This window comes from Podarcis pityusensis (assembly GCF_964106645.2).
Source record: "Podarcis pityusensis genome assembly, chromosome: 18".
In the NCBI taxonomy this organism is placed as follows: Eukaryota; Metazoa; Chordata; class Lepidosauria; order Squamata; family Lacertidae; genus Podarcis; species Podarcis pityusensis.
The window spans coordinates 2571800-2597519 of NC_138043.1; the positions used below are offsets into that span (position 1 = coordinate 2571800).

General features: G+C 49.2%; 1 protein-coding gene across 4 annotated transcripts in view; it reads right to left on the reverse strand.

Moving 5' to 3' along the window:
- Positions 1–25720, reverse strand: part of ABCA7 (ATP binding cassette subfamily A member 7) — an 85838-nt gene that overhangs the window by 36273 nt on the left and 23845 nt on the right. For all 4 annotated transcript variants that reach the window (XM_080988698.1, XM_080988695.1, XM_080988697.1 and 1 more), the window contains exons 12-27: positions 25497–25676; positions 23019–23233; positions 21960–22145; positions 19195–19417; positions 17249–17470; positions 15889–16093; positions 14251–14370; positions 12481–12652; positions 10836–10967; positions 9720–9859; positions 8678–8815; positions 3725–3945; positions 2857–2923; positions 2506–2708; positions 1773–1815; positions 929–1033 (exon numbers count right to left, since the gene is read on the reverse strand). In XM_080988698.1, coding sequence (XP_080844824.1) covers positions 929–1033; positions 1773–1815; positions 2506–2708; positions 2857–2923; positions 3725–3945; positions 8678–8815; positions 9720–9859; positions 10836–10967; positions 12481–12652; positions 14251–14370; positions 15889–16093; positions 17249–17470; positions 19195–19417; positions 21960–22145; positions 23019–23233; positions 25497–25676 — 2572 coding nt within the window. The remainder of the gene's footprint in view (positions 1–928; positions 1034–1772; positions 1816–2505; positions 2709–2856; positions 2924–3724; positions 3946–8677; positions 8816–9719; positions 9860–10835; positions 10968–12480; positions 12653–14250; positions 14371–15888; positions 16094–17248; positions 17471–19194; positions 19418–21959; positions 22146–23018; positions 23234–25496; positions 25677–25720) is intronic.

Genomic DNA, 25720 nt, shown 5'->3' on the forward strand with positions numbered 1-25720 from the left:
AAAGGCTGCTTATCGGCTTAGCGGATTAGCTGCTAAAAGGCTATTAAAGGCTTAGCGGCTTAGATAAAGGGGGGGAAAAGTGAAAAAAAAATCTCAAGACTCGCAAGACATTTTCATCTTGCGAAGCAAGCCCATAGGGAAATTCGTCCTGCGAAGCAACTCAAAAACGGAAAACCCTTTCGTCTAGCGGGTTTTCCGTCTTGCGAGGCATTCGTCTTGCGGGGCACCACTGTATATGGAAACATCACCGCTGCAGACAGCCAGATTGTTGACATCACATTATGTGCCTATCTGTGGGAAAGAAGAATTTCCCAGGACGTTCACAGGCTGGATGAGTCTCTGTGAAGAGTGTAACTTGAAACCTTCTGTGTGCGCATGTTCAGGAAGTTTGTCAGACTTGCTGGAAGAACTGAACTGAAAGGACGTGTTTTTCTTTAGTGCTGTAATGTCAGAAATAAACATCATGTAAATAGATTTCTGACTTGTTTTCTTTCCCCCTGCGGAAGCAGGAGGAGGGGATTGTGCATTTTACCCACGCTTGGGAAAATGTCGCCTATCAAAATCTCCCTGGTCTGTCTCGATATCAGCCAGAGGAGGTTACCGGTATGCAAGCTCCGAGGACACTGAGAGGGACCAGCCTCTGTGGAGGGGGCTTGCAAACCAACAAGAACATGCCAGCCGGGCATGTGTCTCTGCCAGGGTCCTACTCGAGAGTAGGACGAGCTCCGGACACAAATACAGTTGGCCAAGCCCTAGTGGCACACCGGTTTCGGAAACGCAAATCCATTGGTGCTGCGGACAAGTTTCCACCCCGACCAGAGGACAGCGATCCCGGAGCGGTGCGGACCTGAACCATGGCAGATATCCTCTGGTGCCCAAGCAGAGGGCAGCACGGAACCGACGTTTTCCGGAACCGTCCGGCACTTACCGGGCTCGGCGTCTGCCGCTTCCGCATCCTCGCTCAACGTCTGCAGGGTGTAACCAGAGGCCGGCGTGGACGTCCTGAGGTCAGCAGGGGCTGCCTCCATGTCTCCTGCTCGGGGGAGAAAGAAGATATCACCCAGTTGGAAAAAAACTGGAAAAACCGAATATGCCCCAAACTGAAAATTCGGGCAGAGTTGTGATTTTTTGTTTTTGTTCTGAAGGAAGGTGAGGACAGGTGACCTCACCTAGGCCCGAAGTCACCCCCCACCAAAGCAGGCTCAAAGCTTCTCAAAACTTTTCAAAATCATTTTCTCAGCAGCTAAGCATCAGAAACATTCCGCTCTGCTGTAACAAAAGGTAGAGAACAGTCCATTGTTTCTCAGGCCTTTCTCATGCCTTCTGGCCTTGCTAAAGAACCACATTGCAACTTGCTTTCTGTCCGGGAACCATGCCAGAAGAAGAGATTGAAACATATCTGAACACTCTGAAACCCTTTTCCTGGGAAGGGTGCCAAGAGTCCACAATAGTCCCAAGACAGCTTTCTGTTCATGCTCAGAGGAACTCATGGGCAGGACTCTGGAGAAAGGAGGAGGGAACTGGAAAGGGGTATATATGCTTGTGCACAGGACTGTGAACTTCGTGCATGCTTTTTGTGACTTATCACACTTGCTCCTTCTACCAGTTCATGGATGGTAGAAATAAAAGCCTTTTCTCCTAAACTATTCCTTGATTGTCTGTTGACCCCCACTTCCCTTTCCTAGGCGCAATATTTTTCCCACCCGAGGGCAAAGCCTCATAAGGCTACATTTCCACTGACAGACAGACAAGACAGCTGGCCTTCACCTTACCTGCGACATCAACATTAGTGTCTTCTGCCACTTTCAAGAAGATCTGGAAGAAAAAGCAAAGTTGCGCTTTAAAACAGAGGGTCCCACCTCCATTCCCCGCTCTCCAATTTCCGGGTTTTGCCGCTCGCGCAGCAGCACTGATTTGCTCTTGCACATGCGCAGAAGCGTCAAATCGCGGCGCTGCGGTTTGTGGATGTGCCTCCATCACGGATTATATCCGCAATCCAAGGTTGCACTGTATTGTAATTATATTATTAGCCTGCCGTTCTGTTTATATATTATTATTAAATTATATTATATTATTAAATTAAATTATATTATTAACGGGACATGGCTGGCGCTGTGGTCTAAACCACAGAGCCTAGGCCTTGCCGATCAGAAGGTCGGCGGTTCGAATCCCCGCCACGGGGTGAGCTCCCATTGCTCAGTCCCTGCTCCTGCCAACCTAGCAGTTCGAAAGCACGTCAAAGTGCAAGTAGGTAAATTGGTACCACTCCGGAGGGAAGGTAAACGGCGTTTCCGTGCGCTGCTCTGGTTCGCCAGAAGCGGCTTAGTCCTGCTGGCCACATGACCCGGAAGCTGGACGCCGGCTCCCTCGGCCAGTAAAGCGAGATGAGCGCCGCAACCCCAGAGTGGTCCACGACTGGACCTAACGGTCAGGGGTCCCTTTACATTTTTATATTATTAGCCTGCCGTTCTGATTGTTCTGTTTTCCTTTTTCTCGTTTACGAACCTCTTCCAGGCTGGTGTCCGAAATCCCGTACCCTGAGATCCCCAGCTCCGCAAGGCGAGCGTCCAGCTCCCGGAATAGTTCCCCGAAGGCGCCGTCTTTTGCCCCGCTGTACGGGAGTACGTAGAGGACTTCCTGGCAGATGTCCTCCACCAGTCGAGACCCAGGGACCAGTTTTTGGATCACGGCCGTCAGCTGGGGCACATCTGCACAAAAAAAGGGAAAAACAAACAACGTGGAAAGGTTTCGCAGCAGTCATTTCCCCCTGGTCCCGGCGGATTCGCCATCCGCGCCCGTCGCCGGTGTACGGCGCTTTGGCAGGATTCGAATACGGCACTTTGCCAGGATTCGCACCTGTGCCCTCGCTGTTCTGCTCACTGCCCAGACCGGTGTCGCAACTTCTTTCCGAGTCACTGTCCGCCTGAAGAGGAGGAATCGAAAGGAACAGCCTTTGGTGAATTTGAATTTGACCCCCTGTAGAACTTTTAAAAGCCCCTTGTGTTAAGATGGATAAAAAGGTTTGAAAATAAGGGGCTTTATGGACGTGCGTGAATAGGGAATGAACAATGGAGCCAAGAAGGGGAGTGGAAGGAAGTCAGCTGAGTTAAGATTTATTATTTGAATTTTTGTTTGTGATGGTTATAATATAATAACTTATTATTTATACCCCGCCTATCTGGCTGGGTTTCCCCAGGCACTCTGGGTGGCTTCCAAAAGAATATTAAAATATTTAGAATATTTAGAAGACATCTGAAGGCAGCCCTGTTTAGGGATGCTTTTAATGTTTAACAGACTATTGCATTTTAATATTTTGTTGGAAGCTGCCCGGAGTGGCTGGGGAAACCCAGCCAGATGGGCAGGGTATAAATAATAATAATAAATTATTATTATTATTATTATTATTATTATTATTATTATTAAGGATGGACGGCCACCTTGACAGGATCCTTGCCTTGAGCAGGGGTCAGACTTAAGCGCGGTTCCTTTCCAACTCTGTGCTTGTATAAATAAATAATAATAATAATATTTTGTTGTCATTATAAAATTAATAAATTGTATTTCAAAAAAAGAAAAAGAAAGCAAGCCCAATTAAGGCGTGTGGCGTGCGTCCCCCCCACCAGTGACCCCCCTCCCCAATCACCCCACATATCCCCAATAAACTGAAAGCTCTCCTTTCAGAGAAAACCACCGTCCTGTTTTGTTTTGCTTTGCTCAAGTTTACCTTTTTGCCGGCGGGGGCCGCCACCCCGTTAACGCCCACCAAGTGGTGCCCCCGGCCCGCCTCCCTCTTCACCAGCGTCAGGTAGTATCCCGTGCCCAGCTTGGTCTTGAGGAAGAGTGAGGATCCGCAGCAGCAGAGGCGTCCCTGGGAAATGATGGCCACCCGGTCGCCCAGGAGGTCAGCTTCGTCCATGTAATGCGTCGACAGGATGACCGTCCGGCCTGGAGTCGGCGGGGAAAGAGGGGGGATGCGGTCGGATTCGCAAAAACGCACCTTTCCTCTTTTTCTTTTTAAATACAGTCATACCTTGGGTTAGGGACACAGGTGGCGCTGTGGGTTAAACCACAGAGCCTAGGGCTTGCCGATCAGAAGGTCGGCGGTTCGAATCCCCGCAATGACGGGGTGAGCTCCCGTTGCTCGGTCCCTGCTCCTGCCAACCTAGCAGTTCGAAAGCACGTCAAAGTGCAAGTAGATCAATAGGTACCGCTCCGGCGGGAAGGTAAACGGCATTTCCGTGCGCTGCTCTGGTTCGCCAGAAGCGGCTTAGTCCTGCTGGCCACATGACCCGGAAGCTGTACGCCGGCTCCCTTGGCCAGTAAAGCGAGATGAGCGCCGCAACCCCAGTGTTATGTAGTGTAGTTTCACCCTGGGCCAACAGGGGGATACTGTATATAGTTTTCACTCAGGTCTGTAGATAGTTTTCACTCAGGTCCGCGGCAGTTATTTTAGGCGGGAACTCTGGGCTGTTGTGGTTACAATGTTGACAGCCGGCTGCCTATAAATACAGGCCGGCTGAGCTGTTCGCAGTTAGTTCTATTCCAGCTTACCATAATAAAGAGCTACTTGAAGAAATCGCTGTGCCGGCTGCTATGTCAACCCACGACCTAACACTGGCGACGAGGATGGGACACGATCCAAGAGAAGCTCCGCAACCACTACGCACCAAAGCCGTCCAAGATTGCTGCCCGCCATGTGTTCTACCACCGGAACCAGGCAGAGGGGGAGTCAATCAACAACTACACCACCGCCCTGCGACAGGCTGCCCTGCACTGTGAGTTCCGAGACTTAGACGATGCCCTGATGGATCGAATCGTCTGCGGGGTCCGGGACATCCATCTGCAACGGCGCCTCCTAGCCAAGCCAGACCTCACGCTACAGAAAGCCATTGAGGAGGCTGTGGCCTCAGAAGCTGCTGAACGCTCCGCCCAGGAGATCCGCAAGTCCAGCAGCCCGCGTCTTGCTAGGGAGCCAGTTCCGGTGCATCATGAAGAGGCCAGCAGTGAGGAGGCATCCTCCAGTGAAGACGATGACGTGCACCAGACAAAGCGGGAGCGCAGGAAGTTCCAACAGAAGTCCAAGGGCCAACCGGAATGTGCTGGCTGCGGAGGCAACCATTCCCGTGCCAAGTGTCGATTCAGAGACGCCATCTGTAGGAAGTGTTCCAGAAGGGGCCACATCGCTAAGGTCTGCCGATCGGCTCCGTCTGACACCCCCCCTTCATCGACTCGCAAGTCCAAGTCTTCACTCCAGTCTGCCAAGGAAAGTTGTTTCGCTCTCACCAACTGCCGCTGCCCGTCTGGAACCACGATTGGCCAAACCGACTCGCCTACGCGACGCAAGCTGAACGTCACGGTGCTCATTGAAGGAGCTCCATGTGACATGGAGATCGACACCGGGTCTGCCCTGTCCATCGTGTCATGGAGCACCATCAAAAGACTGGTACCCAGAGTGTCCAAAAGGCAACTCGACTCTCACCGCGTACACCTGAGAGACTACCAGGGAAACGACATTCCCGTGGTAGGCGTTGGCCGGTTCCGGATCGCCTTCAAGGATTTTTCGGGCCTGCTCCGGTTGGTGGTGGTCGAAGGTCAGCGGCCAAGCCTCCTAGGGCTAGACTGGTTTGATGCCCTCGGCCTGGAAGTCACCGGCATCAACTGCATCTCTAACGCAGAGACTGAGGGTCTGGTCAAAGACTTTGCCGAGGTTTTTGACGGCACCTTGGGCCAATATACAGGTACGCCCATCTCCTTTAGCCTTGATCCACAAGTCGCCCCCATCAAGCTAAAGCCACGCCGGGTTCCCTTTGCTCTCAAGGCTAAGGTGGACGAACAACTGGACAAACTGATCGCCCAAGGAGTTTTGGAGCCGGTTGACCACGCAAAGTGGGAAACCCCCATCGTCATGCCTGTCAAGCCAGATGGGTCGGTGAGAATCTGCGCTGACTACAAGTGCACGATCAACAAGGCACTTCAGCAGCACGCTTACCCGGTTCCTGTTGTCCAACACCTGCTGCATTCCCTGGGTGAGGGTAAGGTCTTCGCTAAGCTGGACCTTGCCCAAGCCTATCAACAACTGCCAGTCGATGATGCCACTGCTGAAGCCCAGACGATCGTCACCCACCGGGGGGCTTTCCGTTGCCGCCGGTTGCAGTTCGGGGTGAGTGTGGCTCCTGGCATCTTCCAAAGCCTTATGGAGCGTCTCCTGCAAGGGCTTCCGGGCGTGGTACCATATTTTGATGACGTCTTGGTGTCTGCAGACTCACACCAGCAGCTGTTCGAGCGCCTCCGTGCCGTGCTGACCAGGTTCCAGGAGGCCGGGCTCAAGGTAAAGAGGGAGAAGTGCCAGATCGCCGTTCCACAGGTAGAGTTCCTGGGCTATCTTATCGATGCCTCCGGTCTTCATCCAACCACATCCAAGATCCGCGCTATCCAGCAGGCCCCCACCCCAAAGAACAAAACGGAGTTGCAGGCATTCCTGGGGCTGCTGAACTTTTATAACATGTTCCTGCCCCACAAAGCCACAGTAGTGGGAGTCACTGGACCTCGCTCGTACCAGGTGGCACTCGAAGACGGACGCTTGTGGCGACGGCACATAGACCAGCTTAGGCGCAGGGTTGGGGACTTGGACACTACCGAGGTGCCCCCAACTGCGCTTGCGGCTCCAGAAGAGACACGTACAGATGGCGAGGCCCCACCTACACCTCCCTCACAAACTGCCAGCGTGGAGCCGAACCAAGCCGTTTCAGAACAGACTCAGACCACTCCACTTGCGGAGGCTCCACTCACAGCAGCGGATCCAGGGGAGTTGGTTCCAACGCCACCTAGGGTCGCACCACAGCCTCAGCGAGAACTGTGTGGCCCTCCGGACTTGGCTACCAGTCCCCGGAGGTCTGGCAGAGTTTCCAAGCGCCCAACTTATTTAAAGGACTATGTTGTTGGACAGGTATCACTGTTGGTCTAAGTATGGGAAATGTAACCGATATGCTTTTGTGCTTAATTGAACCATTACGCGTAGTGCTGTATATAAGGAAACCATTACGATTGTAACTAACGCCTTATCTCGGTGGGGAGGGGTGTTATGTAGTGTAGTTTCACCCTGGGCCAACAGGGGGATACTGTATATAGTTTTCACTCAGGTCTGTAGATAGTTTTCACTCAGGTCCGCGGCAGTTATTTTTGGCGGGAACTCTGGGCTGTTGTGGTTACAATGTTGATAGCCGGCTGCCTATAAATACAGGCCGGCTGAGCTGTTCGCAGTTAGTTCTATTCCAGCTTACCATAATAAAGAGCTACTTGAAGAAATCGCTGTGCCGGCTGCTATGTCAACCCACCACCTAACACCCAGAGTCGGTCACGACTGGACCTAATGGTCAGGGGTCCCTTTACCTTTACCTATACCTATACCTTGGGTTACAGACGCTTTGGGTTGTGCGATTTCGGGTTGTGCACCGCACAACAGGTTACTTCCGGGTTTCGGCAATCGTGCTTTGCGCATGCACAGAAGTGCCGAATCTCAACCCGCGCGTGCGCAGACACGGCACTGCGGGTTGGAAACATGCCTCCCACACGGATCACATTCGCAACTCGAGCGTCCACTGTACTATGCATTAAATTTTCCACTTTAACAATCCAATCAAATCATATTAAATATTCCGAATTATACATATTATTCAATAATCAAACAGTCTAAATATTATGCCAAATTGTTAAAAAAACTGCTGGTCTGATCATCTCATACTTCTTCTGCTTTCATAATTTTTGTTCTGTAGTTGTGTGTTTTGTTGCTTATATTGTCTTGTGATGGCCATTGGCTGTAAACAATATAAATCTACGGATTGATTGAATGCTGGTGTGTTTTCAATTGATTTTATTAGTTTTTGCTAATAGTTTTTGGTTCATCCTTTTCTGTAAACATCAGGAAGAGCTTTCTGACAGTAAGAGCTGTTTGGACTGTCGAATGGTCTCCCTCGGGAGATTGTGAACTCTCCTTCCTTGGAGGTTTTTAAGCAGAGGTTGGAAGACCATCTGTCATGGATGCTTCAGTTGACATTCCTGCATTGCAGGGGGTTGGAATGGATGACCTCTGGGGTCTCTCCATCGCTAGGGTAAAGGGACCCCTGACCATTAGGTCCAGTCGTGACCGACTCTGGGGTTGCTGCGCCCATCTCACTTTACTGGCTGAGGGAGCCGGCGTACAGCTTCTGGGTCATGTGGCCAGAATGTGGTCATGTGGCGAACCAGAGCAGCGCACGGAAACGCCGTTTACCTTCCCGCCAGAGCGGTACCTATTGATCTACTTGCACTTTGATGTGCTTTCGAACTGCTAGGTTGGCAGGAGCAGGGACCGAGCAACGGGAGCTCACCCCGTCATTGCAGGGATTCGAACCGCCGACCTTCTGATCAGCAAGCCCTAGGCTCTGTGGTTTAACCCACAGCGCCACCCACGTCCCACCCCCTCCATCGCTACCATTCTTTAGTTCTGCGATTCTAAGAGTGGCTTCCCCTAAGGCTCTACAGACTCAGAACAGAAATAAAAATTCTTCCAGGGCAGATTCTTAAGAATACCTGCATAAAATTAATCAGGGAGGTGGCTTGACCCTGTGTGTTGAAATGTACAAAGAAAACTGCCCCCGCCCTACAAATAAAAACCAAATAAAAACCCCACGACACAGACCTGTACGGTACTTCAGCAAGAGGTCCCAGATGCCACGGCGAGAATAGGGGTCGACGCCGGCCGTCGGCTCATCCAGAATCACCACCTTGGAGCCCCCCACGAAAGCGATGGCCACAGACAGTTTGCGTTGCATGCCTCCTGGAAAGATAAAATGTTGGAGGGGATGGAATAGAACGTCCCTATTTTCAGGGGAGAAACGTTGGAGGGGATGGAATTGGACGTCCCTTTTTCAGAGGAGAAATGTTGGAGGGGATGGAATTGGACGTCCCTATTTTCAGGGGAGAAACGTTGGAGGGGATGGAATAGGACGTCCCTTTTTCAGAGGAGAAATGTTGGAGGGGATGGAATTGGACGTCCCTATTTTCAGGGGAGAAACGTTGGAGGGGACGGAATAGGACGTCCCTTTTTCAGAGGAGAAATGTTGGAGGGGATGGAATTGGACGTCCCTATTTTCAGGGGAGAAACGTTGGAGGGGATGGAATAGGACATCCCTATTTTCAGGGGAGAAACGTTGGAGGGGATGGAATAGGACGTCCCTTTTTCAGAGGAGAAATGTTGGAGGGGATGGAATTGGACGTCCCTATTTTCAGGGGAGAAACGTTGGAGGGGATGGAATAGGACATCCCTATTTTCAGGGGAGAAACGTTGGAGGGGATGGAATAGGAAGTCCCTATTTTCAGGGGAGAAACGTTGGAGGGGACAGAATAGGACATCCCTATTTTCAGGGGAGAAACGTTGGAGGGGATGGAATAGGAAGTCCCTATTTTCAGGGGAGAAACGTTGGAGGGGATGGAATAGGACATCCCTATTTTCAGGGGAGAAACGTTGGAGGGGATAGAATAGGAAGTCCCTATTTTCAGGGGAGAAACGTTGGAGGGGACAGAATAGGACATCCCTATTTTCAAGGGAGAAACATTGGACGGGATGGAATAGGACGTCCCTATTTTCAGGGGAGAAACGTTGGAGGGGATGGACCCTGTTCATTCCTCTTGCCTTAGGACCCCCCTCCTTCTCCCCCATATCCTACGACCCCAAAACTCACCTGACAGGTTCTTGGTCTGATCTCGCCTCTTGTGGGGCAGACCCACATCCTGAATGATCTGTTCCATCTCCTCCCGGACTTGCTCTCCGGAGAGACCCTTGAGGCGTCCATAAAACCAGATATGCTCTTCCACGGTCAGGCTGGAGGGGGATGGCGAGTTTTTTGGGAAGGTTGCGGTAAAGAGAGAGAGAAGACATCAAGACCACGAGGATGCTAAATACTTTGAGGCGATAACGCCATTAGATCAAACCGTAGGGGCTGGAAAAGAGATCCGCAGAGAAGACCTTACGAGACAAGTGCCTTTCAGCTTCTCTATGTGTGGATTATTGCAATGCGTTCTACGTAGGGCTGCCTCTGAATAATAAATTATAATAATAAATTATTATTTGTCAAAGAGAAAAATAACTGCCAAACTTTTAGCAGACATCTAAAGGCAGCCCTGTTTAGGGAAGCTTTTAATGTTTAATAGGTTATTGTGTTTTAATATTCTGTTGGAAGCCGCCCAGAGTGGCTGGGGAAACCCAGCCAGATGGGTGGGGTATAAATAACAAATTATTATTATTACTACAGTGGTACCTCGGGTTAAGTACTTAATTCGTTCTGGAGGTCCGTTCTTAACCTGAAACTGTTCTTAACCTGAAGCACCACTTTAACTAATGGGCCTCCCGCTGCCGCAGCGCCGCCGGAGCACGATTTCCGTTCTCATCCTAAAGCAAAGTTCTTAACCCAAGGTAATATTTCTGGGTTAGTGGAGTCTGTAACCTGAAGCGTATGTAACCTGAAGCGTATGTAACCCGAGGTACCACTTATTATTATTATTATTATTATTATTATTATTATTATTATTATCATCATCATCTGAGGCCCTTCTTTGTAAGCTTCCTCTGCGCGAGGTCCAGAGGGTGAAAACACAAGGACAGGGCCTTTTCTGTGGTGGCTCCTTTTGTGGGATGCCCTCCCCAGGCATTTTTTAGGCACCAGGCAAAAACGTTTTTTCTCTAACCAGGCAGATTAACACCCTATCCTTAAAACTGGGGGCCGCTGGGCGAGTTTGTTTTTGCGTGATTTTACGCCCGAAACCGAAGAGACAAACAGACGAGAAAATAAGCAAGTTACATGTCGAAGAGGACGTTGTGTTGAGGACAGACCCCCATCGTTCTCCGGATAATGTCCATGTCGGAGCAGATGTCCCTCCCCATCACATACGCCGTCCCGGAACTGGGGGGCAGCAAGCCGGTCAGGATGGACCTGGGATGTCGCAAAGAGGCAAGGAGAAATGATCGATTTGGTACCCAAACTTAGCTCCCAGCTGTCGTGCAACAAGTCGTCCTTAAGAGGTCAGCAGACTTTTTCAGCAGGGGGCCGGTCCCCTGTCCCTCAGACCTTGTGGGGGGCCGGACTATATTTTGAAAAAAAATACATACGAACAAATTCCTATGCCCCACAAACAACCCAGAAATGCATTTTAAATAAAAGGACACATTCTACTCCTGTAAAAACATGCTGATTCCCGGACCGTCCACAGGCCGGATTTAGAAGGCGATTGAGATGGATCCGGCCCCCAGGCCTTAGTTTGCCTACCCACGGGTCAAGGAAATGGGTGCATTTGAAAATGAATTGTTAGAGGTGCACCTGCTAAAGTCGTCATTGTTTAGAAAAGGCCATTCAGTTACTTAGATGGTTCAGTACATTGCTGAATTTATTGCCTATTTATTTCATAACATTTATATGCTGCTCAATTGTAAGACGGCGGGTTGGGAAGTCTCAAAGCGGTTTATATCTTCTAAATGTTTTGTTAATTGAAAACATTTATATTATTGCAATATGGTTGATTATAGGGAACGGAATGTGAATTTGAAATAACCGGGAAAACCATGCAGCAACAAGGGGAACAGAAACGGAAGCTGATTTTTTGAAAGATTGTTATATTTCTTTTTAATTTACGGCTGATTTGTTATGATTTCGAGTATCAATTTAAAAACGATTTGGCTAAAGAATTAAAACGTTTCTCTTGAAAACATTAAGACAAATTCAACAGTGTAAATAAGTTTCGATGGATGTAATAAGGGAACGTCAAATGGTTTAGTTTTTGTAAAATATGCAGGGATTTATGATATGCAAAATGAAGCATGGAAAGAAGAAGGGAAGTCACTGATACTTTAAGAATGTTTAAATGACTATTCCAAATTGCAAAACAGAAAATATATAAAAATTATGTAAGAAAATAAAGAAATGAAATAATTGCAGAACAAGTTATTGCTTTATCTTTTGTTAACTGCTTCAGGTATGTTTGTTTGTTAAAAAAGCAGTGTATAATCATTATGAGATACCGTATTTTTTGCTCTATAAGACTCACTTTCCCCCTCCTAAAAAGTAAGGGGAAATGTGTGTGCGTCTTATGGAGCGAATGCAGGCTGCGCAGCTATCCCAGAAGCCAGAACAGCAAGAGGGATCGCTGCTTTCACTGCACAGCGATCCCTCTTGCTGTTCTGGCTTCTGAGATTCAGAATATTTTTGTTCTTGTTTTCCTCCTCCAAAAACTAGGTGCATCTTGTGGTCTGGTGCGTCTTATAGAGTGAAAAATACGGTAAATAAAAATAATGAGAAGAGAACAAAGGTGTTCACGCAGAGACCGTTTTTAGCAGGAATGTGCTTCCTCGACTGATGTCGTTCGGCAACCTCTGGAGGGCTAAAAGTTCCCCAACTTTGGAAAATAAACAGAAACTAACCTCCGGGTCAACATATTCCCAGCTCAACTTACATTGTCGTCGTCTTTCCGGCCCCATTGTGCCCCAGGAAGGATGTGATCTGGCCCTCGTAGAAGTCAAGGCTCAGTCCGTTGACGGCAATCTTCCCGCCGCTGTGATAGATCTTCACCAGGTTACGGATCGAGACCCCCACCTTTAGGTGAGCGGGAGGGTCCTCCACGATCACTGCAGGGAAACAAGCCACCGGTTCAGAAAGCTGTGCATTTGTTCTGTTCTGTTCCATTCACGAAACGCATCCTCAAAGCACAGGTAAAGGTAAAGGACCCCTGGACGGTTAAGTCCAGTCAAAGGCGACTCTGGGGTTGCGGCGCTCATCTTGCTTTCGGGCTGAGGGAGCCGACGTTTGTCCGCAGACAGCTTCCCGGGTCGTGTGGCCAGCAGGACTGAACCGCTTCTGGCGCATGGCGGAAACCAGAGTGCATGGAAACGCCATTTACCGTATTTTTCGCTCTATAGGATGCATTTTTTCCCCTTCAAAAATGAAGGGGAAATATGTGTGCGTCCTATGGAGCGAAGACGCCATAGCCCCGCGACCCTCTCCCGGCTGGAGAGGTGACGCGCGGCTATGGCAGCAGCCTCTCCGCTGCGCCTTTCCGCTGCTCCCCGACCTGCTCTTTGGGGCTAGTGGTGGGCTTCCCCCCGCCAGCCCCAAAGAGCAGGTCAAAAGGAACCTGAAGCCTGGAGAGCGAGAGGGGTCGGTGCGCACCGACCCCTCTCGCTCTCCAGGCTTCCAAGGTAGCCGCCTGAAGGCGACTGAACGGCACCTTGTTTTAGAGGGGGAAAACAAGAGGGGGGAAATTCTCCCCCTCTCTGCGCAGCGCCTCCTGCCGCTTCACTGAAGGGGCGCTGGCAGAGAGGGGGAGAATTTTTTTTACTTGTTCTCCCCCCTCTAAAACAAGGTGCATCCTATTGTCCAGTGCGTCCTATGGTGCGAAAAATACAGTACCTTCCCGCCAGAGCGGTACCTATTTATCTACTTGCGCTGGTGTGCTTTCGAACTGCTAGGTTGGCAGGAGCAGGGACAAAGCAACGGGAGCTTACCCCGTCACAGGGATTCGAACCGCCGATCTTCCGATCGGCAAGCCCAAGAGGCTTGGTGGTTTGGACCACAGTGCCACCTGCTCCCCTAAGGTAAAGGACCCCTGGACGGTTAAGTCCAGTCAAAGGCGACTATGGGGTTGCGGCACTCATCTCGCTTTCGGGCCGAGGGAGCCGGCGTCCAGCTTCCGGGTCATGTGGCCAGCAGGACTAAGCCGCTTCTGGCGAACCAGAGCAGCGCACGGAAACGCCGTTTACCTTCCCGCCAGAGCGGTACCTATTTATCTACTTGCACTTTGTCGTGCTTTCAAACTGCTAGGTGGGCAGGAGCAGGGACCGAGCAACGGGAGCTCACCCCGTCATTGCGGGGATTCGAACCGCCAACCTTCTCATCGGCAAGTCCTAGGCTCTGTGGTTTAACCCACAGCACTTTATAAATCCCAATAAATCAGGAAAAGAAAGTTTGGGGTGGCATGTTAAGAGTACAGATACTGGTCTCAAAGGACACAGCGTTTTTGCGATTCAAGGGACCAGACAGCCTTTGCTTCCCTGTCGTCCGAGACCACGAAGACAAGAGGCTAAAAGGGCTTTCAAATTTTGTTCCGTTGTTTTCTCAGCTCCAACAAAGCATCGAGAGATACGGTTGCCACACAGGCTGGGGGAGGCTGCCCTCCAAAGAGAAAATAGGCAAAGGGGCCACGCCAAAAAGGCCCTGCAGGCTTTACCTTCGGCCGAGTTGAGAGAATTTGTAGGGATGGGGCGAGGGGAGCGATCAGCCAAGGCCTCTCCGAACCAGTAACTCTTCTGGAATGGAAAATTCCACGGCTTGGGGATCCCATATTGGCCTGGAACACAAGCAGGAACAGTAAACTGGGGCGGCGGCAAAAATCAGGGCTGCCATATTTTGAATAGTGAAAAACAAGGACACGACTTCTGCTTTTTGCTACAGATCGCCTCTCATTCTAAATACCCTTCCTATATGTAGGCTTTATAAGCCGTGATCCATTGCTAGTAGCAATGTTCTTAACTTTCTTTTTTTCTTTCCTTTGAAGGAATGGGTTTCTGTGCAGTCAGTTTTGTTTTTTTTAATGATATTTATTAAAGTTTCAAAGAATACAAAAACAGAAAATAAAAATACAAGAAAATACAAAATACAGAAAAAAGAATAAAGTTTTTAAGATATAACAAAAAAATAAAAATAAAAGGAAACATACAAAATAAAAACAATTAAAAACACATCGATAGTTTTCCATAACATATCTTCCTTTCACTTATTTCCCCGGACCTCCTCATACCTCCCTTTTTTGTATTCCAGTTCAGTTTGTTAGTTCAGCAAGTCCTTACCATTAAGCTTTTACCCATTTATAAAACCTTTTTTCATATCTCTTAAAGCATTACAGCTGGAAACCACTTAGTTTCTATCCAACATCCTTCTAAAATTCCTTAATTTTACAATATTTCTGTAAATAGTCTTTAAATTTCTTCCAGTCTTCTTTCACCAACTCTTCTCCCTGGTCTCGGATTCTGCCAATCATTTCCGCCAATTCCATCTGTGCAGTCAGTTTGAAACTGACCCAAAATCCACATGTTTCGTTCTCCAAGGGGACATTTCTAAAATGCATTAACTTGAGCTGTTGAGCAAATGCATAACAGGAACCCAGCTGTATAAAGAAAGCGCTCTCCTTTATCAGTCTGTGACGGCAATGGATGGCCTTGACCGTTCCAGTGGAGCGGGGATGGCACGTCTGGGTCTTCTCTTACATCCTGACCACACTCTCACGCACAGACCTAGTCTGGGAACAGCGCCAGGAGAGTTGGTGACCTTCTTACCCCAAGATAAGAGTGCCGGAACAGGAATACCCTTATATGCTCAAGAGTACAGGAAGAGGAACACCCTTTTATGGTTAAAAGTACCGGAGCAGGAACATCTGTGATGTCAACCTTCGTGTATAAGCTGACGTGGTTGGATTCCTGGGGAAGGGGGAGAGGGTGCCTGGAGGATATATATACTGCATGAAATTTCTCATTTCTTTGGACTTGCTGTGGACTGACCACGCAAGGGCCTTCTGCTATCCGGAGAGCAGAATAAACTCTTTCTCTGAATCAACCTCGCTGTCATTTGACTCCTTCCTCCCTGTTCTGGGAGCAACAATCACCCTACCATCGGTAAAGTCTAATAAGGCTACACTTTATACTTTTCAAATTTGTACGGAAATTTTAATCCTGAAAAGGAGGGCATGACCTGGGGAAAGAGGACATTTGGCAACCATACGTGATCGACCTGCAAAAACTACACTCGCGGATATAGCCCTGACTGCGTTGAAATTCTCGCTGCCTTGTGAGAACGGAGGTGCGTCGCTTACCCGGGAATACGCCTTCGATGTACCACGTGGCCAGTCCGTAGAGGACGGCGTCCAGGAGAAGCAACCCGCCCGACGTGGCAAAGGTGTACCGGTCGCCTTCCACGGGGCTCGAGTTCAAGTTGTACCACTGGATGCCCAAGCCCTGCTCCTCGTAGAGGGAGAAATATTCGCAGCCGAAACCAAAGGCGACAGGGGACAAGAGGCTCTGTTGTGAGGGAGAGATGGGGCGGGGAGAGGATGCTTAAAAAGCTGGACTGGTACCCAGTGCGAATCACGCTGATCCACTGGAATGAATGACAATAATAATAATAATAATATTATAGTACAGTGGTACCTCGGGTTACATACGCTTCAGGTTACAGACACCACTAACCCAGAAATAGTGCTTCAGGTTAAGAACCTTGCTTCAGGATAAGAACAGAAATTGTGCTCCGGTGGCACAGCAGCAGCAGGAGGCCCCATTAGCTAAAGTGGTGCTTCAGGTTAAGAACAGTTTCAGGTTAAGTATGGACCTCCAGAACAAATTAAGTACTTAACCCGAGGTACCACTGTAGTACCGTAATTTATTTTTTATACCCTGCCCATCTGGCTGGGTTTCCCTAGCCACCCTGGGCGGCTTCCAGCAAACTATTAAAATACATTAATTTGACTGACACATGTCTGTTAATTTCCAAGGGGCGGATCTAACCCTGGGTTTTAGGATGTCGGAGAAGCAAGGCTAGAACATATGGCTGTATCCAAAATTGTTTAGGATAATGAAATTTAAAAAAATAGAGAGATGCCACATCATTTAAACAACAAGAGGGCATCTTACAAAGCAGAGATATCACCTTGCCAACAAAGGTCCGTATAGTTCAAGCTACAGTTTTCCCAGTAGTGATGTATGGAAGTGAGAGCTGGACCATCAAGAAGGCTGATCGCCGAAGAATGGATGATTTTGAATTCTGGTGCTGGAAGAGACTCTTGAGAGTCCCATGGACTGCAAGAAGATCCAGCCTCTCCATTCGGAAGGAAATCAGCCCTGAGTGCTCACTGGAAGGACAGATCCTGAAGCTGAGGCTCCAAGACTTTGGCCACCTCAGGAGAAGAGAAGACTCCCTGGAAAAGACCCTGACGTTGGGAAAGATGGAAGGCACAAGGAGAAGGGGATGACGGAGGACGAAATGGTTGGACAGTGTTCTCGAAGCGACCAGAATGAGTTTGACCAAACTGCGGGAGGCAGTGGAAGACAGGAGGGCCTGGCGTGCTCTGGTCACGAAGAGGCAGACACGACTAAACAACAACAGGGGTGGTTTTGGAACGAAGGAAAGTGAGGGTTTTTTTGGAGAGGGTGGAACAGACGGGGAAGAGATCCTCTCACCACAAAGATCCGCAACGGGAAGGTGATCCGCTCTCGCCAAGCCACGCAGAGGACGTAGGGCAGGTAAAACGAAAAGTAGATGATCCCGCCGCAAGCTGAGGCCAGGTTGGCTCTGGAGAACAAGGTGCTGATGAGGAAACACTGGGAAATGGTCGCCACGGCAAAAGTGGCCAGGAAGAGGAAGACCACGGCAGGGTCGCTGTAGGGAAGAATGTCCCCCACCTGGAACAGAGAAAGCAGAAAGGAAAACCTGTCAAAAATGGCTAACGTTTGCTAGAATGCTGATGATTTAGCTGGGATTCCTAAATGGCAGCGGGGTTGGGCTGGATGACCCCTGGGGGCCCCTCTCAACTCTAGGAAATAAAACAATCCATTTAACGACGAGGAGGACTGCAGCGATTCAGCTGGCTCGATGGGAAACCTCAGCCGCCAACGCGGCGCCCAGAAATCGCCCCGCAGTCGTGTCAGTAGCAAAAGCTCCTCACTTTACGATACAGGAAATCACTTTTCGTTGTTGTTGTGCTGTTGTTGTGTTTTTTTTCCATTAGAGCACAATTTTTATTAATTTAAAAAGACCACCAGCTTTTAGTACAGTTCCATGCAGCAGCTTCAATAAAGGTAAGGGGACCGCTGACCATTAGGTCCAGTCGTGACCGACTCTGGGGTTGCGGCGCTCATCTCGCATTATTGGCCGAGGGAGCCGGCGTACAGCTTCCGGGTCATGTGGCCAGCAGGACTAAGCCACTTCTGGCGAACCAGAGCAGCGCACGGAAACGCCGTTTACCTTCCCGCCGGAGCGGTACCTATTTATCTACTTGCACTTTGACGTGCTTTCGAACTGCTAGGTGGGCAGGAGCAGGGACCGAGGAACGGGAGCTCACCCCGTCATTGCGGGGATTCGAACTGCCAACCTTCTGATCAGCAAGTCCTAGGCTCTGTGGTTTAACCCACAGCGCCACCCACATCCCTAGCAGCTTCAATACAGGTGTTATAAAGAACAAAGTTTAGTCAGTTAAGGGGAAAGATTGCAGGGGAGGGTTGCGGGTTTTTTGCAAGATTAAGAAAGCAAAGATGAACTAGGGAACGTATTAAATTTTGCTTAAATGACAGTTTTCCGGACCTTTTGCTTTAGTTTAAACAAAACTTACGCAACCATCCATTGCGACATTATGTTAGGGGAAATAGGGGAAAACACTTGTTGCAAATTCTGACCGGAACGTCGTTGTTTTAAGGCAGAAAGTTGTAACCCGAATGGCGCACTCTGCGCATGCCCCGGCGGATGAGCGGCAAAGAGCCGGGGTGGGGGGGAAGTGTGGGATGTGAAACACAACAGCAGTCAAGTACAACATTCCTAGAGTGTACATGTTTAGACATGGGGAGGGATGTTTGTCCAGCCAGCAGGTAAACTTCCTGTTTCCCTCTGGGCTGGGACAGACTTCCTCCACATGTGACTAGAGGTGGGTGTGGCCTCACCTGTGCAGGTAATGACAAAAGCACAGGGCAGAGCAGCTATCTCTCTCTCTTTCACCACATGCATCGAAGACACAACATCTACTGAGCGAAAGATGCCCTCTTGGCTCCCAGCCGAGAGAGGACAAAGGGACTGTCTTCTTATAAGATAGATTCCAAGTGTATGTTACTTCATTAAGCCTAAGTCTGCCTTCTGGGATCTGATTGGGAACAGAATGTGAGTAAACTCTTTTCATTCTTTTGTAAAAGACTGTGTCGTCTCTTCTATTTTATGAGGGAATAAGGGGAAATTACCAGAATAGTTATTATAGAGGCTTTAGCGAGCCTGAGCAAACGCTGCCTTGCAAACTAAAAATAAAGGGGAATGTTTTACTCTGCTGAAATTGGGGAACTTGTTAACACAAATTGGATAATGATATAATCAGTCAATATATCCTCTCCTGCATCCCTGAACATAGCCATAGGAAGAAGCTCACCTTGAGGATGAGGACCAGCAAGGCGGCGCTGGCCAGGAAAGGGATAAAACTGCTAAGGAACCAACTGAACCACAGGGTACCACTGCTGAGCCCCATGATCTTCATCGTCTCCTTCAAACGGGCTTCTTTCTCGTGGACCACCCCCTTGATGATCATCGCGACCGAGTAGATCCACGCCAACGTCATGAACAGCGGCAGCGAGCGGTTGAGGACGCGCAGGAATCTGGCAAAAAGCAGGTTGGGAGGGGAATCCAAGTCAATCGGTGGAGCGACAGAAACGGGCCGGTACCCACCTGTAATATTTTCCCCGCGATCCCCTTTAAACTCAAAGAAATAAGATTTAAAGGCTATTTAGTTAAATTAGCTTAACTGGAAAGCTTGCAAGTACCAGACAGGCTGAGGATTTAAATACGTAATGTGATGAACTAACACGTTTAAAGTTGAATTGTAAAGAAAGAAAGATGTTAAGTGATTAAGTTAAATTTTTAAGAATTTAGGTTAAAATGATATACACTGAAGTTCAACCAGGGGGATACGAGGAAGTCACTTAACAATGTTATGAAGTTTGGTTTAATTACGGCTGAGATGTATGTTTGTTTGTTTGTTTATTTGTTTGTCAGTTTAAATTTTTTTTATGGAAAACTAATTTTAAAAATGGGGGGGGGGACTCAAAGAAATAAGGATTGCGATAGGTTCTCTCCTCTTATAGGGTGAGAAACGTTATCTTGTTTCTCAGGACTCCCGGGTCCTGAATGGGGTCACTGTTCCCTCGAAGGACCAGGTGCGCAGCCTGGGGGTCATTTTGGACTCACAGCTGTCCATGGAGGCGCAGGTCAGTTCTGTGTCCAGGGCAGATTCATCTGGTACACAGGATGAGACCCTCCCTGCCTGTCTGGCCAGAGTGGTGCATGCTCTGATTATCTCCCGCTTGGACTACTGCAATGCGCTCTCCGTGGGGCTCCCTTTGAAGGTGACCCGGAAACTACAACTAATCCAGAATGCGGCAGCTAGACTGGGGACTGGGAGCAGCTGCCAAGACCATATAACCCCGGTCCTGAAAGACCTACATTGGCTCCCAGGATGTTTCTGAGCACAATTCTAAATGTTGGTGCTGACCTTGAAAGCCTAAACAGCCCAGTACACCTGAAGGAGCGTCTCCACCCCCATTGTCCAGCCTGTTTTTCATGTGGAATCTGTTGGAATCGTCCCTCAAGTCCAGCCGAGGGCAAGACATTCAATCTTGCGAGAGTCAAAGCGCTTCTATATTATAGAATTGCTAGGTTATGCAGAGAGGGTTCCAGAGAGTCGAAATGGGAAGGTGGAAAATAGTCATGCCATGGGCAAAATTTCCTTATTGTGGCCAAGCTGTTCTGACGCTCAATATCATTTAAAGGCGAAGGGACCCCTGATCATTAGGTCCAGCCGTGACCAACTCTGGGGTTGCGGCGCTCATCTTGCTTTATTGGCCGAAGGAGCCGGCGTACAGCTTCCGGGTCATGTGGCCAGCATGACTGAGCCGCTTCTGGCGAACCAGAGCAGCGCACGGAAACGCCATTTACCTTCCCGCCAGAGCGGTACCTATTTATCTCCTTGCACTTGACGTGCTTTCGAACTGCTAGGTTGGCAGGAGCAGGGACCGAGCAATGGGAGCTCACCCCGTCATCGTGGGGATTCGAACCACCAACCTTCTGATCAGCAAGCCCTTGGCTCTGTGGTTTAACCCACTCGCCACCCACGTCCCACTTGATATCATTTAGGTGCTGACAAATTAGACTGTTTGCTTTACTAAAACCCAAAGTGAGTAGCTGTTGTGGTGACAAACCACAAGAGTGAAGTTTCCGATAGACCATTTTAGTCCAGGCGCTTTTGGGATCTTGCAGCCCTAGGGATATTAGACCGGGGGGATTTGAGTTTAGGCGAAACCAAGAGTTGAGTGTCCTACGCCAGATCCGTCATTCTGCCGAGGGAAGATGAGCCTCTAGGCGCAATGATGCGTTTGGGACACAGGGCGGGACAGAGAAAATTTGCCTGAATAATTTTGACTGGACAGCTTCCGTAACTCCAAGGTGAGCGCCTGTCCAGATCTGTGCCCCATATAATAACTGTGCTAGGGGTCTTGGGAGAAAAGCAATGACAAACCTAGACAGCATCTTAAAAAGCAGAGACATCACTTGCCAACAAAGGTCCGTATAGTTAAAGCTATGGTTTTCCCAGCTGTGATGTATGGAAGTGAGAGCTGGACCATCAAGAAGGCTGATCGCCAAAGAATGGATGCTTTTGAATTCTGGTGCTGGAGGAGACTCTGGAGAGTCCCATGGACTGCAAGAAGATCCAACCTCTCCATTCGGAAGGAAATCAACCTTGAGTGCTCAATGGAAGGACAGATCCTGAAGCTGAGGCTCCAAGACTTTGGCCACCTCAGGAGAAGAGAAGACTCCCTGGGAAAGACCCTGATGTTGGGAAAGATGGAGGGCACAAGGAGAAGGGGACGACGGAGGACGAGATGGTGGGACAGTGTTCTCGAAGCTACCAGCATGAGTTTGACCAAACTGCAGGAGGCAGTGGAAGACAGGAGTGCCTGGCGTGCTCTGGTCCAGGGGGTCACAAAGAGGCGGACACCACTAAACGACTAAACAACAACAAAGGGGTCTAGCTTGGAACGCTTCCAGGGCCGAGGGTATACATTTACCATCTTTTGTGTGGAAAAAGCATGTTTTGAAATTTTGGTGGTTTAGGACGCTTCTTTTTGCACATTTCTGACTTACATGTCGTCGACGTAGCAGGGATAAGGCATCTGTTGAATGTAGATCCCCACGCGGCCCTGCGGAGACAGCTCCTCGCCTTGGACCCGAACCACGGCCTGCTCCACGAGGTCTTGCACGTAGGCAAAGCCGCCCCAGACATACCGCAGGTCGTCAAAGGGGTCAGCCGCCGGCCCCGGGTCCCAAAACCTGGTCAACGTTCGCAGGAAGAGGGAAAGGGGTTGAGAGTCCCTTTGAGCAATCCTGAGTGCACAATCCATTTTTGTTTGTTTTGTGGTCAGGAGAACATTTTATTCCATTTCTTAGCTGCTCTTCAAAAGATTCTCTTCTCCCCCAAAAAACCACACACAATCGTTTCTATTAAATCTCCAAAAATATTCCAGAACATTATCCAATTAAACAAACTGCAAACCCTAAACTTTCTTATTGACTAGGGCTTAGTCCATCGGAAATAGCGTCCGGGCAGAATTTCCTGAAATTGGTAAAAATGTCTCGGAAAACATTTGGCAAACAATGTTGGAAGCGCTGATTTTTTTGTGTGAATTTCCTTAATAGCTCAACAACTTCGGGGGGGGGATGATTTTGCATAAAAGAAAAAAAAAATAGCTCAACTTTGGCCAAAAAAAGGAAAAGAAAGCTCAACAGCTTTGCCAAGAAAAGCTCAATCATTTTGGTGTCCGGATTTTCACTTTAAGAAATATGGCAACCCTGTTCTTGACTTACCATTTCCCGATGTTTTTTGACTCCACTTTATTAGCTGTTTCGCTATCTAAACCCCAGAATCGTGGATTCTTTCATTAACCCACAGCTTATAACGCCACGCGCTTCAAAAGCACGCTCATCTGAGGTTTCTCTTTCCTCCTCCCCCCGCAATCCGCTTTCCTTTCGTGCTGTGCCTTTTCAGGCTGCGACCCTAAGGGGCGGGATCCTTTGCTCCCTTCTAAACAAGAGGAAGGAAAGCGCACACACGATATTTACGCCCAGAAGGCGGGTTGGACTAGATGACCCGCGGATCCCTTTCTACGAACCTTTCTCAAACCGGGCGGGACGGCGGCAGCTCACCTGTCCTTGATCTTGTTGGTGCGGGTGACGTCGTCGATGTCCATTCGGATTTTGAAGCGAACGTGGGGAGGGAGGACACCGCCGAAATCGCTCTGGTTTTCCAGCGGCAGGAACACAACCCCGGCCCAAAACTGGCGGTCCTCCAGTAGCCTCATGGCCCGCAGAACCAGCTGGTCCTCCGAGTCCACCGCCTCGATTTTGTTCAGGGAAATGCACTAGGAGAGGAACGTTCCCGTCGTCATGGGGTGGATCAAAGAGGAGGGCAGTTGCACCTTAGGCAGAAGGTTGCAGGTTCAATTCCTGACACCTTCAGGTTTGTATTTACCGTATTTTTTGCTCTATAAGACTCACTTTTCCCCTCCTAAAAAGTAAGGGGAAATGTGTGTGCGTCTTATGGAGCGAATGCAGGCTGCGCAGCTATCCCAGAAGCCAGAACAGCAAGAGGGATTGCTGCTTTCACTGCGCAGCGATCCCTCTTGCTGTTCTGGCTTCTGAGATTCAGAATATATTTTTTCCCTGTTTTCCTCCTCCAAAAACTAGGTGCGTCTTGTGGTCTGGTGTGTCTTATAGAGAGAAAAATACGGTGTTTTAAAATTTGTACATTACAGTGGTACCTCAGGTTACATACGCTTCAGGTTACAGACTCCACTAACCCAGAAATAGTGCTTCAGGTTGAGAACTTTGCTTCAGGATGAGAACAGAAATCGGGCTCCGGTGGCGCGGTGGCAGCAGGACGCCCCATTAGCTAAAGTGGTGCTTCAGGTTAAGAACAGTTTCAGGTTAAGTATGGACCTCCGGAACGAATTAAGTACTTAACTGGAGCTACCACTGTACTGTAAGTTTACCAGATTTTTTTCCCAATGAATCCAGCGACACTTTTCAACTTCAACAGATTATGTATGGGGACTGATTTGTAAATCCAGGGACTGTCTCCGGGAAACGGGGACGTCTGGTAACCTTACATTACTGCCTTTCCTCCAAAGCAGAGACATCACTTTGCCAACAAAGGTCCGTATAGTTAAAGCCATGGTTTTCCCAGTAGCGATGTATGGAAGTGAGAGCTGGACCATCAAGAAGGCTGATCACCGAAGAATGGATGCTTTTGAATTCTGGTGCTGGAGGAGACTCTTGAGAGTCCAATGGACTGCAAGAAGATCCAACCTCTCCATTCTGAAGGAAATCAGCCCTGAGTGCTCACTGGAAGGACAGATCCTGAAGCTGAGGCTCCAAGACTTTGGCCACCTCAGGAGAAGAGAAGACTCCCTGGAAAAGACCCTGATGTTGGGAAAGATGGAGGGCACAAGGAGAAGGGACGACAGAGGACGAGATGGTGGGACAGTGTTCTCGAAGCTACCAGCATGAGTTGGACCAAACTGTGGGAGGCAGTGGAGGACAGGAGGGCCTGGCGTGCTCTGCTCCAGGGGGTCACAAAGAGGCGGACACGACTAAACGACTAAACAACAACAGCCCTTCCTCCAAAGATCACAGGGCGGTTTGCACCATTAAAATACAAAATACCTAATAAGAGTAAGGGTAAAACAAATACCACAAAAAAAGCTCGGTGAATAAAATTCTACGTATGTTGTTGTTGTTGTTGTTTAGTCATTTAGTCATGTCTGACTCTGTCGTCCCCTTCTCCTTGTGCCCTCCATCTCTCCCAACATCAGGGTCTTTTCCAGGGACTCTTCTCTTCTCATGCGGTGGCCAAAGTCTTGGAGCCTCAGCTTCAGGATCTGTCCTTCCAGTGAGCACTCAGGGCTGATTTCCATCAGAATGGAGAGGTTGGATCTTCTTGCAGTCCATGGGACTCTCAAGAGTCTCCTCCAGCACTACTGGGAAAACCATAGCTTTTACTACTTAATACTTAATATATGTATGTACACATATATTAAAATAAAAAGATTGCACATCACCTCCGGGTAAGATCTGAGAGGCTGCCAATCCGTGTAGGAAACACAGAGGTGTGTGCAGCGATGACTTGGGTTGCCATGAGGCAGTTTCTTATTAAATCAGACAATGAGGACTAGCCTCTTGATTCGTCTTCCGGGGAAGACCCGTAGCTCAGCGACGGAGCTTTGCATTTACCGTATTTTTTGCTCTATAAGACTCGCTTTTCCCCTCCTAAAAAGTAAGGGGAAATGTTTGTGCGTCTTATGGAGCGAAGGCAGGCTGCGCAGCTATCCCAGAAGCCAGAACAGCAAGAGGGATTGCTGCTTTCGCTGTGCAGCGATCCCTCTTGCTGTTCTGGCTTCTGAGATTCAGAATATTTTTTTTCTTGCTTTCCTCCTCCAAAAACTAGGTGCGTCTTGTGGTCTGGTGCGTCTTATAGAGCAAAAAATACGGTAGTTAATCCCAGGCCCGATCCCTCTGGGTAAGAACCCCCTGCCCAAAACCGTGCAGAGTTGCTACCAGTCCGGGCGGGAAGTGCTGAGTTCGGTGGGCAGGCAGCCTCTCCCGCTCCTGCGAGGGGCAACGCACCTCGATAAACTGGGACAAGGTACCGATCGCAGCGTCCACTTCGCCGTAGGCCTGGCGCCACGTGTAGGCGCTGCCGGCCGTCTCCGGTGACAGGAACTCTCTCAAGGCCGACATGTTCCAAAACGTTCCTTCCAGCTGCTGTTCCAGGAACTGGGCCACGCCAGGGGCCTCCAGCAGGTTCTGCAAGGGATAATAATAAATAATAATAATAATTTATTATTTAT